This window comes from Ceratotherium simum, chromosome 26 (assembly GCF_057802395.1).
Source record: "Ceratotherium simum simum isolate JZ-2026a chromosome 26, ASM5780239v1, whole genome shotgun sequence".
NCBI classification, from domain to species: domain Eukaryota; kingdom Metazoa; phylum Chordata; class Mammalia; order Perissodactyla; family Rhinocerotidae; genus Ceratotherium; species Ceratotherium simum.
The window spans coordinates 12,174,924-12,189,930 of record NC_141925.1 but is presented as its reverse complement, the minus strand read 5'-3'; the positions used below and the strand labels follow the sequence as shown (position 1 = coordinate 12,189,930).

The following is a 15,007-nucleotide window of genomic DNA, read 5'->3' as shown; positions in this document are numbered from 1 at the left end:
GAGAGCAGGAAGTAACGAGAACGCAAGCATTCCCTTAGATTCGTTGTTCTGCTACAACATTTGATATCCGGCCTATGCAAACTCGCCAGATTGATCAGAAAGCAAAATAAGGTTTCAGAAACTTAACCAACATCCTAAAAATGGAATGTTAAAGATAAGAAAACCCATATGCAACTGGTATAGTTTCTGTGTTAAATCCTAAAGAACTGTGAAATTGAAGCCTATAAGATAACAGCTCCGATTCTTTATAACTTGCCTCAGAGGTTTCCCAGGCCTACTTGCCCTGTAAATTTCAAGCTGACGAACAAACGTGAGCTCTGCGTCGTACAGAACCACATATCTTGGCTCCACTTCGTGCAGCACCCTTGTCAGAGCGTAGGGGTCACTACAGCCCAGAAGGGGATGGATGATGGTGAGCGGGTCTTTCAGGATTCCATAGGCTGCATCCGATGACAAGTTTAAATCAAATTCCTCATGCTTAATTTCTTCTGAGCAGCTTCCTGGGCTGCTGCTTAAGTCTCTAGGACACACTTCCTTGGCATCCCCTTCCTCCGCCAGTTCTTCAGACTTTCCCATCATCTGAGTTAAAGTCAGCTTTCGTTTTTTCTTTTTGCGAGTCTTTTCTTTGGTAGAAGTCCTTTCTTTGTTTTGGGGGTCTTTGGGTCTTTTGGTGGATTTCATCCTTCTCTTTGAGGTGTCCTCCTTTCTAAACGTCATCCATACTTCTTCAGCTTTGCTGTCCTTCTCAAAGGTCTTCCTGTAGAGCCTCAACAGGAAGGCCTCTGCTCCAATGGCGATATACTCCCTCAGCTGGGAACATGTTCGGTCATCACTCGCACAAATTAGTACTTGACCTAAAAGCAGAAAACAATGCTGTGTTACTACTACCTCACGGGGGCCCTTGCCCCTTCCCCCACAGGAAGACACAGCTTACCCCTTGGCGCTGAGGATACAACATTTACAATTTGTTTAAAAAAGGTCTCAGATGCTTATCAAACGCGTTCACCTCTTCACCAGGATTACTGAAATCTTTTGAGTAAAGTTGAAGCCAGAAATATTTAGAGTCTTATGAATATATAGCCATGGTATAATGAAGGCTTTAAAGAAGCTTTTTTTAATTAATAATTTTCCAGAGGATCTTATACACCAAAATAAATTTCAAATGGATTATAAAGTCAAATGTTAAATATTAAATCATAAAAAAAGGTGACTATTCTCCAGCTCTCTGGGTGGAGATGATTTTCTAGGCTTAAAAGCAATGGAAGAAATTTCAAAGAAGATTGATATCTATAATCTAAGATTGACTCTCTGAGAATAAAAAACTGTGCATTAAAAAAGCTAGAGACAAAAAATAACTTTATGCAACAACTATGGTAAATGGTAATATCTTTTATAAAATGCCGATACAAACTGAGGGCAGAGTCTAGACTGGCAAAGGAAACTAGATACTTCACAAAAGAGGAAATGCATTGAGAAAATATTGAGCTCACCAAACATCAAAATTTAAAAAAAGATAACATTTTTCTTTAATCAAATTAATAAAACTGTTATACATACATAATATATGTATACACACACAAATGTACAGAATCTCCAGGCATTGTTAGCTAAGTGAAAAAGATAAGCCCTTATACTGCTAGAAAAAATGAAAATGGATGAAAACCATCTATAAATCAATGTAATAACATGTCTCGAGAACTCTATCACTTGACTCCTTAATTCTACTTCCAGAAATTATATCTACACTATGACTTTAACAATGTGAAACAGAAAGTAAGTGAAAGAACACCAGGAAGGAAATATGCCAATTTAACAGTGGCTGCTAGACATAATTTTTTTCCTTCTCTTTTGTCTTTATATTTTTCACTTTTTCTAAGTGAGCATGTATGACTTTGGGTCTTCAATCACAGCACGGTAAGTTCTGGGATAATATCACCGGCATATTTACTAATATAAGGATTGTGTGCTTGCCTTTATTGCAGAAGTTCAAAGACTCAATAGATATTTTTTAAATCTAGATTTTCTTTTATTTTATATCTGGTTTAATTTTTTAATTTAGTTCAGGTTTAGTCTACTGTGCTAATCTTTTAGTATATTTATGTCTGAATAGAGGAGCCCTAAAATTTGGAATTTTTTTAGGGCTAGGTCAATGTCATTTATAGCCTGGTTGAGGCTTCTCTGGAAAAATACTTGCTGAAAATATAAAACATAAGACTCTTTAGCTTTCTCCTTGGGGATTCCAGATTTAAAGCCTGGTGAATATATATATGGAGATTAGCTGCATCTTTAAATACAAGTCCCAAGAACCCAACCAGTAAAAAAACCCTGCTTTCATGAATACACAATGATTCAACCTAGAGAAAAATCACGTCAAATGAACAGAAAGGAGGTTGCCGCTAGGATCTCAGTGTTCATTTGGCATTTATTCTTCTACATTTTATAAACAAAATGGTAAGCGATTTTTAAAGAGCTAATGAAAAAGACTCATTTGCTCAATCTTGAAAGCAAATGTCATCCTCTCCTTTTTTCCTACCTGGACCCCCAAGGGCTTCACTCTCCTTATTTTCTGCCTCAATTTCTTTCAACACTTCGGTTAGTGCTTCCCACTTCGGGTTGCTCTCCAGGACCAGTTCCTTTTTTGTTTCTGTATAGAAATAAAAGATAACCTCCTGCTATGTGATAATATTTATCCATAAAGTATTCCAAAGGCTTTCAAAACAACAGATAATACAAGCATCATTCCATAAGCCCATTCCTTTGAGCTTCCTTCATAATGCTAGATAGAATCTGCTTTCTTGAAAAAGTTGTACTTATGGTCTCAATGAAAGATACTTCAAACCAACATTAATACAGGTTTCATAAAGCCTTAATAGAAAGTTATATGCATGGTCACTAATAAGAGAAGATTCTGTGTTAGTTGTCAACTGTGACATTATACATAAGCTGCTACACAAAATAAAGGAATCAGTACAGAACCACAGTATTTATGATTTCTAAAATCCCCAGGATTTTCACAATCCTGAACACAAGATGGAAGTACACAACAATCAAACTTTCATTTCACATCACTAATATATTTAATTAAGTTTTGAAACTGACCTTTGAACTAGGCAGAAAGTAAGCATTAGCCCTTAAAAAATCAATGATATTTATTATACCTACTTAAAAAACCAATGATATTTATTATACCTACTAGATGAGTGTTGGAATAAAATCCATATTTGCCTCATTCTCTTATATTTATGTTCTCGAAAAGCTATAAGGGATGTTAAAACGTTCCACTAAGACTATAAGTGCCAAAAATAGTAATTAATCTGAAGTTAAAAAAATAAACAATCTTATGTAGTAGTAAGAATAGTCTTGACAGATACTTGGCATTTGTTATGTGGAATATGGTGGCAACGGATTGTAACCCTTGCCATGATGAATACTTTTAACATGTTACATGTAATATACCTTTAACATACAGGTACACATTCTTCACATGCCTGAAGGAGATTTAAAATTACATTGTAACTTGATAAGCATTTCCACACCAAATACTTAAATAAAAGACACGTTTAAAGATTTAAGCCTACAAAATACCTTGCTCTTCTTTAATTTCCATTTTTTCAGACATTTTGTCTTTTTTACTCATCTTGGCATCTGGAACATGATAAACCCTTGCTCGAGCATTTACAAACATCGAGGTGCTGGAGTCAAGAAACAGCCAACCTAATATGAAAAGTAAAAAAAAAAAGCCTTCAATTGATGGTTAATGTTAAAGAATAGCTGATGGTCACATGACCTATATATACAACTGGCTGCCATCTTGTTTTCCCAACCAAACCTTCTCCCTTATTGTGGCCTCTGTCACAGTTTGGCTAGACCAGTTGTTTTAAAGTGTGGCCTACAGACCTCTGGCGGTTCCCAAGATGTTTTCAGGGGGTCTGTGACCTCACAATTATTCTCATAATAATACCAACTCATTATTTGACTTTCTTCCACTGTGTTGACATTTCCAGTGATGGTGCAAAAGCATTGGTGGGTAACATTGCTAGTGTCTGACCACAAATCAAGGCGGTGGAACCAAAGTGTCCTAGCAGTCAATGTATTCTTCATTGCTATGCACCTGCAGTTTATTTGTCAAGGATATCCCTGATGAAGCAGTAAAAATTATTAATCATATTAAATCTTGGCCCCAGGGGCCCATAGACCACACTCTGAAAACCACTGGTCTAGCCAGTGAGAGAGGTCACAATAGTAGGGGAAGGCTGTGACAGGTAGGAAAACAAAATGGTGGCCAGTTGTATATGTATGTTTCCCTACAAATCTCTTCTCTTTAGTATTCAGCACTCTAGCTGATGAAACCCCATACTCCCTTGCTGTTTCTTTGGGGAAAATGAACTTTAAGTTCTTAACAACTAAACTTCCAGAACATAACCTATTTCTAAGTTGGGAACTGCCTGTAATATACACAGTCTTTTCTAGAAATAAAATTGCCTGGAATGGATATGAATATTTATTATTATACAGAACAGAAGTTAAGTAGGCGGAAACATTAGCTATCAATAAAACCTCCATCCTTGCGCTATGAACATAAAACGTAATTCGAAATCTTAGTGTACCATGAATATAGCACTCCCCACACCTGATTCCCCAACAAAATCCAGAACTTGATTCAAATCAGCTCCTAGAATAATATTAGTATTTTTCTCTCCCACCTGAATTCTGACCAAAAGCCTTCTCTGTTGCTCTCAGAGATTCCAGAAGATTAAGAAATGTGATACAATCATATTGGGAGAGATACTGCAGCAAAGTCCGTAATATCTTCAAATCCTGAACCAAGGATTTAGTCTTGGCTCCAAGCTGGTGCCACAAAGGATCCAGATAATGCCGGATTGTCTACAACAAGAATAAAATTTAGTATTGCTAAAATATGTTCAATAGAGCTATTATTAATACAAATTATACTTTCAACAACCATTGTCCCCTGCATACCTAAAAGTGGTAAATTTTATGCTATGTATATTTTACCACACACCAAAAAACCAAAAACATTATCTCCCAAAGAATTGAATACGAAATTTCAGTTCATAAGATTCTAGTAATAATGTTTAATTTTTTAAATATAAAGCAGGGTGTCTTATCGATAGACTCTTTATGATCAGATAGAGTCAATTCATAATTATCCACATTTACATTATTAGTCAGGAGAGAAAAGGCCTGATAAACATCAGATAATCAATTACTTGTTTTTATGAAGAGTCAAGGCATGCAGCTCAGACACATTCAATTTCTGCCAAGTTTGGCTGTGACCGTAACCCGGATGGATAAAGACGCAGGATCCGGTTGGACGATGGAGCAGAGAGCATAAACCAGGCAACTACATAGTATCAAATTAAACAGCAATGTACCTTACTTTGTTCGTGTAAAACATTTGTTTAGTTTTTTTTTGTTTATGTGTGATTCACTGATGGGCAAATATTTCTTAAATTAACAACTAAATTTGAATTTTTTTTTTTTTTAATAATTTTATTTATTTATTTTCCCCCCAAAGCCCTAGTAGATAGTTGTATGTCATAGTTACACATCCTTCTAGTTGCTGTAGGTGGGACGCGGCCTCAGCATGGCCAGAGAAGCGGTGCCTCGGTGCGCGCCAGGGATCCAAACCCTGGCCGCCAGCATCGGAGTGCGCGCACTTAACCACTAAGCCACGGGGCCGGCCCGAAATCTGAATATTTTTAAAGATCCTAAACAGTTGCCTAAACCACAGAACAGCTTTATGTATATACTATGTAGGTACCTACCTATCCACAGCTACATATATATGAACATTTCCTTCACAAACCGATTCTGTAACTAAAAACGATAATACTTGCAGCATGATATGGAAGCAGCATCACTACATGGCATCTTACCTAAGAAATTTAATACTGAGCAGGAGTAATATCTGGATGACCATATAATTTATTGTCTAAACTGGGATTCTTGTGAAAATGAAATGACACTAATAATAATTACTTCAGGACAACAGGCAGATACTGGGACTGTCCTAGACAAATTGGGACACATAACTACATGCATCTTTTGTAAAATCATCTATAAAAGTTAAATTTTCTAACAAGACGAAAGTTATGTCCATATTTACATTTGGTTACTAAAAGAATACCTAAAATAATACTTTGACTTTTACTGGTCAGGAGATGATAAACAGAAATTTAGTACAAAACATATTAGGCTATATTTTGTCTTTCTAGGGACATATACATTCCATTATAAGAATATGAAGGTTTTTTTTTGTTTTGGTTTCACCATGCACTAAATTATAATAAAATTTACTTTAAGAATAGAGGAACAAAACACATGAAATTAGTTTTATGTATCATTATTTCACAATAATATGACTTTGAAAGAATCAGAGAAATGAGAAAGATTGATTTAGAGTTTAAAAGACAGGAATTTGTTCTAACAAAATATGAAAAAAAGCTGCCTCAAATTTTTTAAAAGTCAGCATTTTCTGTGTCTATAATTCAACCGTAGACATTTACGTATCTGTATTAACATTAATCTATGATAAAAAAATCAGTTAGAATAAAAATTCCTTGAACTAAAGTCTTACCATTTTCTCAATTCAGAATGTAATTTTAAGACAGAGCAAGTTTCATATTCCTCAGTAATGAAAACTCATCCAAATTAATTTTTATTCCAAAAAAGAGATCATAAATTTATATATAATTATAAAGCATTCTTATGTAAACTCTTCTACTTGTAGAAATCCACATGTCATTTCAGAGTAAAAAGATTATTTATCCTCCTCTTAATTATACTTAAACTAAGAGACAATCACTTAAAACTGCAAAAATTAGTTATGCTTATACACTAATCCACACATTTTACTACAAATGATTACTTTCCAGTAAACCAAAGAAACTATACTTTAAATCACCTCCAATTTAATTCTAAAGTAACAGCAAATTCCTATTAAAAACATCACAAATATTAAAATAACTTGCATTCTTTAAAACTATAACATAACAAACTGTGCTTAAAAAGGAAAAGAAATGGAGTACCTTGTCAAAAGGTTTTCCAATAGCATTTTCTAAAGATAAATCTTCGACTTCAAGCGACGGGTTATGGCATTTTAATTCCTTTAGACACGCATTTAAAATGTCCAGTATAGCAGTCTGAATGGCAAGCATGGCAGGGGTCATAGAAACATGAATTTCTACGACTTCTGGTTTGTGCTGTTCTAAAAACGAGTTTACAGCTACATGGAACCTAAAGAGACAAATAGTTTTCAAATATTTTCTAGAGTTTCAACAACTATGTATTTCTGGTCTCGGTTTAATATTCTAATAGCTTTTTGTAAATGCAATTAAGAAGCAAAATGGAAAGCAAAATGACAATGTTTTCAGGAACACTTTGAATCTCAATGAATGGAAGTATTATTCAAATAAGGCAGGGGTCAGCAAACTACGGTCTGGGCCAAACCCAGCACCTGTTTCTACCAACAGTCTTATCGGAACACAGCCATGCCCACTGTATATATCATCCATGGCTCCTTTCACGCTCTAACAGCAGAGCTGAATAATCGTGACAGACCACACGGCCTGCAAAGCCCAAAATGTTTACGATCTGGCCCTTTACAGGAAAAGCATGTTGATCCCTGAAGTAAGGTATAACCGAGAAAGGAAAAAGACCACAACAATGACTCCTACATATCATACAGTATAACCAAAATACGTATTAGCATAGGCTGCAAAATGTTTGAAAATTGAAACCTTATGTTTTTCCTAGAAATTTACATAAATTCTTCAAAATCTTCACGCTTGATTTCCCCGATGGGTAATTTTCAGAGTGACAGTGGGAGTCGTAGCCAGTAAATCTGTAGTTCACCCGAAGCTGTTGTATCTGTGATTCTCTAGAGCCCTGGGGGTTTCACTAGACGTCCAAGAAAGGACAGAGTGGCTGCCCTTGGATGGATTTGATGGGCTACCAGAAAAATAACGATCACATCTCTCTCTCCTTTTGAAAGAATCGCAAATGTCGTGACCATATATTTACATTTGGATGTACTTGTTATGAACCTGACTTCCATGTGTCAAGGGCAATTACAGTAGATTTTACATTACGTTAAAGTACAAAATTACATTACAGCAGATTCTCTCACAGAAACTTGTCACATAATGCTATTTACCTTGGCCACAGATACAGCTTCCTTACAAAGAGATTTCTCATCACTCTTTCCACATGACAAAAACCAGTATCAAAGGCGACAGCGTTGTCCGTGAAAGCTTTAATGAAACCACGTTTGTTTTTCTGGCGAAAGAGGCGCAAGATGAATGCTTCTTGACAAGACTCGATTATTCTGTGAGCTCTGTACACTAAGATGCCTGAGGGGGGAAAATCATAATTTAAATTACAGAATGGACATGTAGTTTCCATGCCCACTTTTGTTCATTTATTCATCACATTTTTCTTGAGTGCCTACTTGAGCACAGGCAGGCCGTGTTCTAGGCGGGGGATATAGCCAAGAACAAAACAGACATAAATCCCTGTCCTCGTGGCACTTAAACAATATAAATAAGGAGACTATTTAGTAGATTATAAGGTGATAAGTGCTAAAGAGGAAAAACGAATCAGAGAAGGAGGAGAGAGACTACGTGCAAGGGGTGGTGGTTTGCAATTTTAGATAGTGTGGCCTCACCGAGGTTATATCTAAGTAAAGGCTGAGTGGAGATGAGGACCATGGGTGAGCCTTGTGACCATGTGGACCAAGAAAGTTCTAGGCTGAGGGAACAGCAAGAGCAAAGGCCCTGGGGTGGGGCGTGTCTGGCATGGTGGCGGAAAGTGAAGTGGGTCACCAGTTCTTCTACATGTGAATCAGATGTGGACTATACAAAATAGCTGCATTTTAGAAGTTTGGGCAACATCTGCATCAATTGAGAGGTAAACTAGTCCATTTAGAATAAAAATCTTTACTGAATATATTTAATACATCTGTTTTTTGGAGTGGTGTGGTAATGACACCCTGGAATCACAAAAACAAGGACAATTACACTTGTTTCCTTACTTGTTTTATAAAACAAGAGTACTGGACCAAATGATCCTTCATATATATATGTGTGTGTGTGTGTGTATGTGTCTGTATATATATGCCATTTTGATGCAGTATGATCAGTGATAAATTGGGGAGAGACACGAGATGTGCATAAGAGTGCATAGACGTCACTTCTGGATCAAAAACTCAATTATTCTATGATGATTCTCAGTCTTTTAGACCTAAATCAAGCCAGTTATCATACATATATTTGTTATAAATGTACTTGCACATATTTGCTCCAGTTCTCATCACTCCTAGGGTCTGGAAAACGACACTAACGGTAATTTATGACTCTGGTAGTTCAATATACTCAATTCAGATTCTACTGTTTTGGTGTGTGAATTTCGGATCAAGGTCGCTGGAGCTAAAATTTATTCTAATTGTTTTTCAAAGATGGTAAAAATTAACAGAGTTATTTAGGAATTTGTAGACAAAGGATTTTTAATAACCCCAATACATGTATATAACTCATTTAATACTCAGAAAAGATTCTGTGGGGGGAGGGTGAAAGGGGTAAAGGGGCACACACGTGCGGTGACGGATAAAAACTGGACTGTTGGGGCCGGCCCCGTGGCTTAGCGGTTAAGTGCACGCGCTCCGCTACTGGCGGCCCAGGTTCGGATCCTGGGCGCGCACCGGTGCACTACTTGTCAGGCCATGCTGAGGCCACGTCCCACATACAGCAACTAGAAGGATGTGCAACTATGACATACAATTATCTACTGGGGCTTTGGGGAGAAAAAGGGGAAAAAAAAAAGAGGAGGATTGGCAATAGGTGTTAGCTCAGGGCTGATCTTCCTCAAAAAACAAAACAAAACAAAACAAAACAAAACAGGACTGTTGGTGGTGAACACGATGCAGTCTATATAGAAACTGAAATAAAGTGATGTACACCTGAAATTTACACAATGTTGTAAGCCAATATGACCCCAATGAAATAATTAAAAAAAAAAAAAAAAAAGGTTCTGTACCCAGTAGGCAGGTTTTTCCAAGTACTCTACTGGGTCACACTTGCTGGCCTGGACTGAAATATTACATAAAGTTAAAAATAATAAAGATGGACTTCTAAAGGAAAGGTGAACCTTAATTTAACAAAATGTTCTCCAAAAGGTTGTCAGTCTTTTGGAGCCCAGGAGGGAGGAGAAGAGAACTAATATTATATCTAGGCCCTGGGGTTACGTACTTTTATAGAATTTTATTTCGTTTCATCCTCACAATAATTTTACAGGGTAGGTATTATTATGAGACCAGGAAACGGAAGCAACTTAATCAAGGTCACCCAGCAAGCGAGACCAAAGGTTCCAAATCATGTGTGTCTGAGAACAAAGCCAGACTTTTTCTACTAAGTGACCCGACCTGAGGACCTCTCTTCAAAAAAAAATAAACAAACCACAGCAGGTTATGTTAGTGGCGGCAATTCCAGTCCCACAAAAACCTACTTAAATTTTTATGCTCCCCTAACACTTCGTATCTCATACTGTACTGTCATTACCTCTTCACATCTGTCTCCTCTACTAACCTGTTTGAAGACAAGAACACTGTAACAAGTAGGAATCACAGAATGCTCGCTATGAGCCACCTAGGATGCTAACACACACTATCTCATTTCACCCTCACAAGAATCCTAGGAGGAAGGTCTCCAATTCACAGATGAGTAAACTGAGTCATATGGAAATTAAGAAACTTGCCCCAGGTCACACAGTTGGTGAATGGTGAAGGTGGGCTCAAACCCAGAAGCAGCCTAACTCAAGAGTTCACCACACTGTCTCATTCATCTTTCTATCTCCAGCACCTGCCACATTCCTGCCAAACAAGGGACGCTTAGCAAATTAAATGTGTGTTGAACGACCATAAAGCTGAATTACAGCACTGGGTGCACAAATCTAACGTAACTTTTTTGTTTAAAGTTCCAGGGGAAAGTGTGTTCTGAGTTCTGTTTGGAGATGTCAGGATCCGTGCTAGCAATGACAGCATCCTCCTGTCCCATTCTTCTGAAAGAACAATCTGGGTAAATAGTTACAGTCCTCTCACTATTTAGGAGTTGTGGTTGGCAGGGACACCTCGAGTGGGGTGTGCTGGTGATAATGGGTGGTGACAGGGGAACAAGTTAGGGCTGGGGGCAGTCAGTACTTTCCAGAGGGTTACATGCTTCGGGGACTGCTCTTTGGTCTGTAAGAGCTGTGGCGAAAGCCCTACAGGGGCTTCCTGGGGAGGATCCCAGGGGGTGGCGAGTAGGAAGGAATCCATTTCTGGCATTCACTTCCATTCCATTCAGCCAAGCAGCAGTAGCAGCTCCAGCTTCACTACTGGGAGTTGATCAGAAACGGGGACAGAAGTTTGCACTTTTAATTAGGAAATACCTATAACCTACACTTTGGACATTTCTTTGATTCAGATTGCTCTCTGCCTAATTAGGTTGAACTGTTACTTCAAGTTACAGAGACATACTGACATCTAGTGGTCATTTCAATATATACATTTTCCATTTTATCAACTTAAAAAATAAAAAATAAAACTACACTTATAAGAAAGCAGCAAACAGTAAAAGACTATGATGTATGAAGATTTCTGGTTATAAAAAGCCAATACTTTTTTTTTTTGCTATATTTATTGTGTTCACTATGTACCAAGAACTATACTAAGCAATTTCTTTATTTTATCCCACTTAATCCTTACAATAACTATAGGAGACACTATTTTCTTCACTTAAGAAATGAGAAAATGGAGGCTCATGAAAATTAAGTAACTTGCTTGGAAGCAGTAGCATTACCATCCAAAGTCAAGTGAGTCTGGCCACACAGCCCATGTCATGACTCATAACAATTATAACTGTTATAAAAGCATAACAAAACTTTTCCTGAATCAGTTCACCACGAACTACATAAGGTATTCATTCATACATTTATTCATTAAATATTTCTTGAGGGTCTTCTAGGTTCAAGGCAATATGATAGATATAGTGGGAAGTATGATTATGAATTTCATAGTCTCTCTGCCCTCCGGAAGCTCATTAAAGAGCAAAGCATATCTATGCATCATTCATCCAACAAATATGTGTTTAGTACATACTATGTACCAGTGACTCAGCCTGGGATGAACAAGTTGTTTCTTGTGCCTACGAAGCTCGTTATCTCACAAGCGAGACAGACAAACAGGAAAACATAAGGTGGTGTTCTCAAGTGCTATACTGGAGAAGCACGGGGTAACCTCAGAACACAGAGGTAGGGCCCCCCTAAATTAGCTTTGGAGAAATCAGAAAAGGCTTCCCAAAGGACAAATAAAAATGAAAAATAATTCCTTTTCTATATTAATTCTAGCTAAAATTAAACCATTCTTCTCAAAATAATTAAGCAACTACTTGGTTTAATTTCAAATCATGAGAAAATATACTCTTGAAAGAGGAAAACCAAATATTTTAGAAAATATACTAAGAATATTTATAAATATTTTAAGTCTGATTAGGTTCTAAAAGCAAATGCCAGCCAATTAGTAAGTATTTACTGAATATGAGCTTAGAAAACAAGAAAAAGTCAATCTTATGCTTAGTTACTTATTCAGGTCACAAGCATTCATTGCGCATCTAAAATGTGTCAGGTATTGTGCTAACACCTGGAAGCACAATGTTTAGCAAAAACATCCAGTGCTGCCCACAAGAAGGTTCTAGTTTAGAGTTTAGCAGTGGGGACAGACCAAAAAAAGGGCAAATTTATATATAAATAATGATAAAGTTTCAAATTCTTACCAGTAATTAAATCTGAAGGTATCCTATTGGTTAAGAAATCAACCACAAGTATTCGACTTGTTGCAAAGATCACACCGCCTTGCGTGTACACTTCATAGCGACTGTTGCTTGTGATTTCATTGGTTACACGTCGAGGGAGGTGTTCAACTCCTTCTATCTTCAGCTGATTGATAAAATACTCCTAAATCAAATCAAACTGGATTAGTAGGCAGTTTACTACAGGGCAGCGTTTATTAGGTTGCAGAAATTTGCATTTAAAATGATGCTGCCTTTCTCAGAGATAATGAACTTCATAATGAATATACAAACTAATTTACTACTTCAGGGTGATCAACCAACCAGTCTACATTTACCTGGGGTTTTGTTTCTGCTTTTGGGTTTGCACTAAGAAATCATTGCATTTGAGTTGTTATTAGCATTTTAACATCAACCAAAGAAGACTTTTTAAACCCTGGGTCAAAAGACTTCTGCTACCTAGAAAATACTTCGCACCAAAGCCAGGTTTGCAGGCAAGTGTACTGTGTGAGAAGATAACAAGGAATCTTCCCAGGCAGTGTTTCAGACTATTAGCTCTGTCCTGATCCCTTAGAGGGGATTTCATGTCACTAAGGCCCAGGGCCCTTTACACCTTCAGTCCAACACTACCATACTGGGGGCCCTGTGGTGGGAGAGGCTCTCTGTCAATCTAGATACCTAGAGGAATCAGACAGCATCCCTGCCCTCAAGGAGTTTGTGGTCACTAGTCTCAGCTGACATTTTCCTCCTGGCCACCTGCTCTATCTAGGGGCTCATCAGATTTGCTGGACCAGCCGGTGTCACCTCTCAATACCCCCAACACAGGTGTACCCCCTTCCGCCCTCCTCAGCGTCCTCCATTCTCCTTAACCCCAGGTACCCTTCCCCAATGTCCTCAGCTTTCCAGCTCCCTTCCCTTCTGACCCTTTGCCCCTCTTCCCACAGCCTTAGTGAACCCCCTTAGTCCCTCCTCTTCCCTAGGGGGTTCTCCCCAGCCTCAGCTGTCTCCTTTCAGTCTCCCCATTACCCTCAGAGATTCCTCCATCCCCATCAAGTTCCCTGTTAGGGACCCCACTTCTCTGACCCCAGCAATATCCAACGTTAGGACCCCCTCATTATTCCTATCCATATCCTCCTCCAGACATCCTTGTTCCCTTCAGGGACCTCCAATCTTTCTCTCCGCCCCCATCCTCCTCAAATGACTCCCCTACTCCTCTCAGATGTCCTTGCACCCATGTCAGGGATCCTCACTCAATACGCTCCTATCTGTGTCAGGGACCTGCATCCCTCTCGGAGCCCCCCCCCGCCATCTTCTCAGTGTCCACACACCAGTGTCAGGGACCTGCATCCCCCTGGGGACCCCTCCATCCTCCCAGCGTCCTCGCGCCCGTGTCAGGGACCTGCATTCCCTTGGGGATCCTCCATCCTGTGTGTCCTCGGCCCGTGTCAGAGACCTGCATCTGCCTCAGGACCCCCATTCAACGCCCTCGCAGCCGTGTCAGGAACCTGCACCGCCCTCAGAGGCCTCGCACCCGCGCCCCGGCCTGCGACCTCTCAGGAGGCCCCACAGGCTCTCGGGGTCCCCTCTCCCCCGCGCCGGCGGCCGCACCTCCTCGGCCGGCTGCGTGTTGAGCACCAGCACCAGGCATGCCGGGTGGCAGTGCAGCCGGAGGAAATGGTAGAGGAGCCGGTCCGCGCCGAGCCCGCGGGCGCACACGACCAGCCCGTCCGTGTCGAGTAGTTCCAGGACCAGCTGCCGCTCATACTCCAGCAGCGGCGCCATAGCAGTCTGCCGGGCCGGCGCTCCCGGCTCCATGGGCGCCCTTCCGGGGCCGCGGCCGAACGCAGCCGAAGAGAGCCGAGGCCGAGACGAGCGTAGGCCGAACGTAGCCGAAGAGAGCCGAGGCCGAGACGAGCGTAGGCCGAACGCAGCCGAAGAGAGCAGAGGCCTAGACCAGTGTTGGCCGAAGGAAGCCGAAGAGAGCCGAGTCCTAGAAGGCGCGCGCTGGCCGAACGTAGCCGAAGAGACCAGCGTCCGCCGAAGGAAGCCGAAGAGGAGCCGAGTGGAGCCGAAGATTTGTAGAGTCACCGGGAGACCCCAGTGCTCCCGATAGGTGTTCCCTCCACCCCTCAGGCTCCACCCCCGAGCCTTCAGTGGTTCAATCT

At 39.7% G+C, this 15,007-nt stretch overlaps 1 protein-coding gene across 1 annotated transcript in view; it reads right to left on the bottom strand.

Annotated features, from left to right (window-relative positions):
- ERCC4 (ERCC excision repair 4, endonuclease catalytic subunit) overlaps nucleotides 1-14,664 on the bottom strand; it is a 29,733-nt gene extending 15,069 nt beyond the window's left edge. Inside the window, exons 1-8 of the mRNA XM_004441856.3 lie at nucleotides 14,451-14,664; nucleotides 12,828-13,008; nucleotides 8,180-8,375; nucleotides 7,053-7,260; nucleotides 4,704-4,884; nucleotides 3,586-3,714; nucleotides 2,534-2,644; nucleotides 257-854 (exon numbers count right to left, since the gene is read on the bottom strand). Of these exons, the coding sequence (XP_004441913.1) occupies nucleotides 257-854; nucleotides 2,534-2,644; nucleotides 3,586-3,714; nucleotides 4,704-4,884; nucleotides 7,053-7,260; nucleotides 8,180-8,375; nucleotides 12,828-13,008; nucleotides 14,451-14,657 (1,811 nt within the window). The 5' untranslated portion in view covers nucleotides 14,658-14,664. The remainder of the gene's footprint in view (nucleotides 1-256; nucleotides 855-2,533; nucleotides 2,645-3,585; nucleotides 3,715-4,703; nucleotides 4,885-7,052; nucleotides 7,261-8,179; nucleotides 8,376-12,827; nucleotides 13,009-14,450) is intronic.
- Between the last annotated feature and the right edge of the window lie 343 nt (nucleotides 14,665-15,007).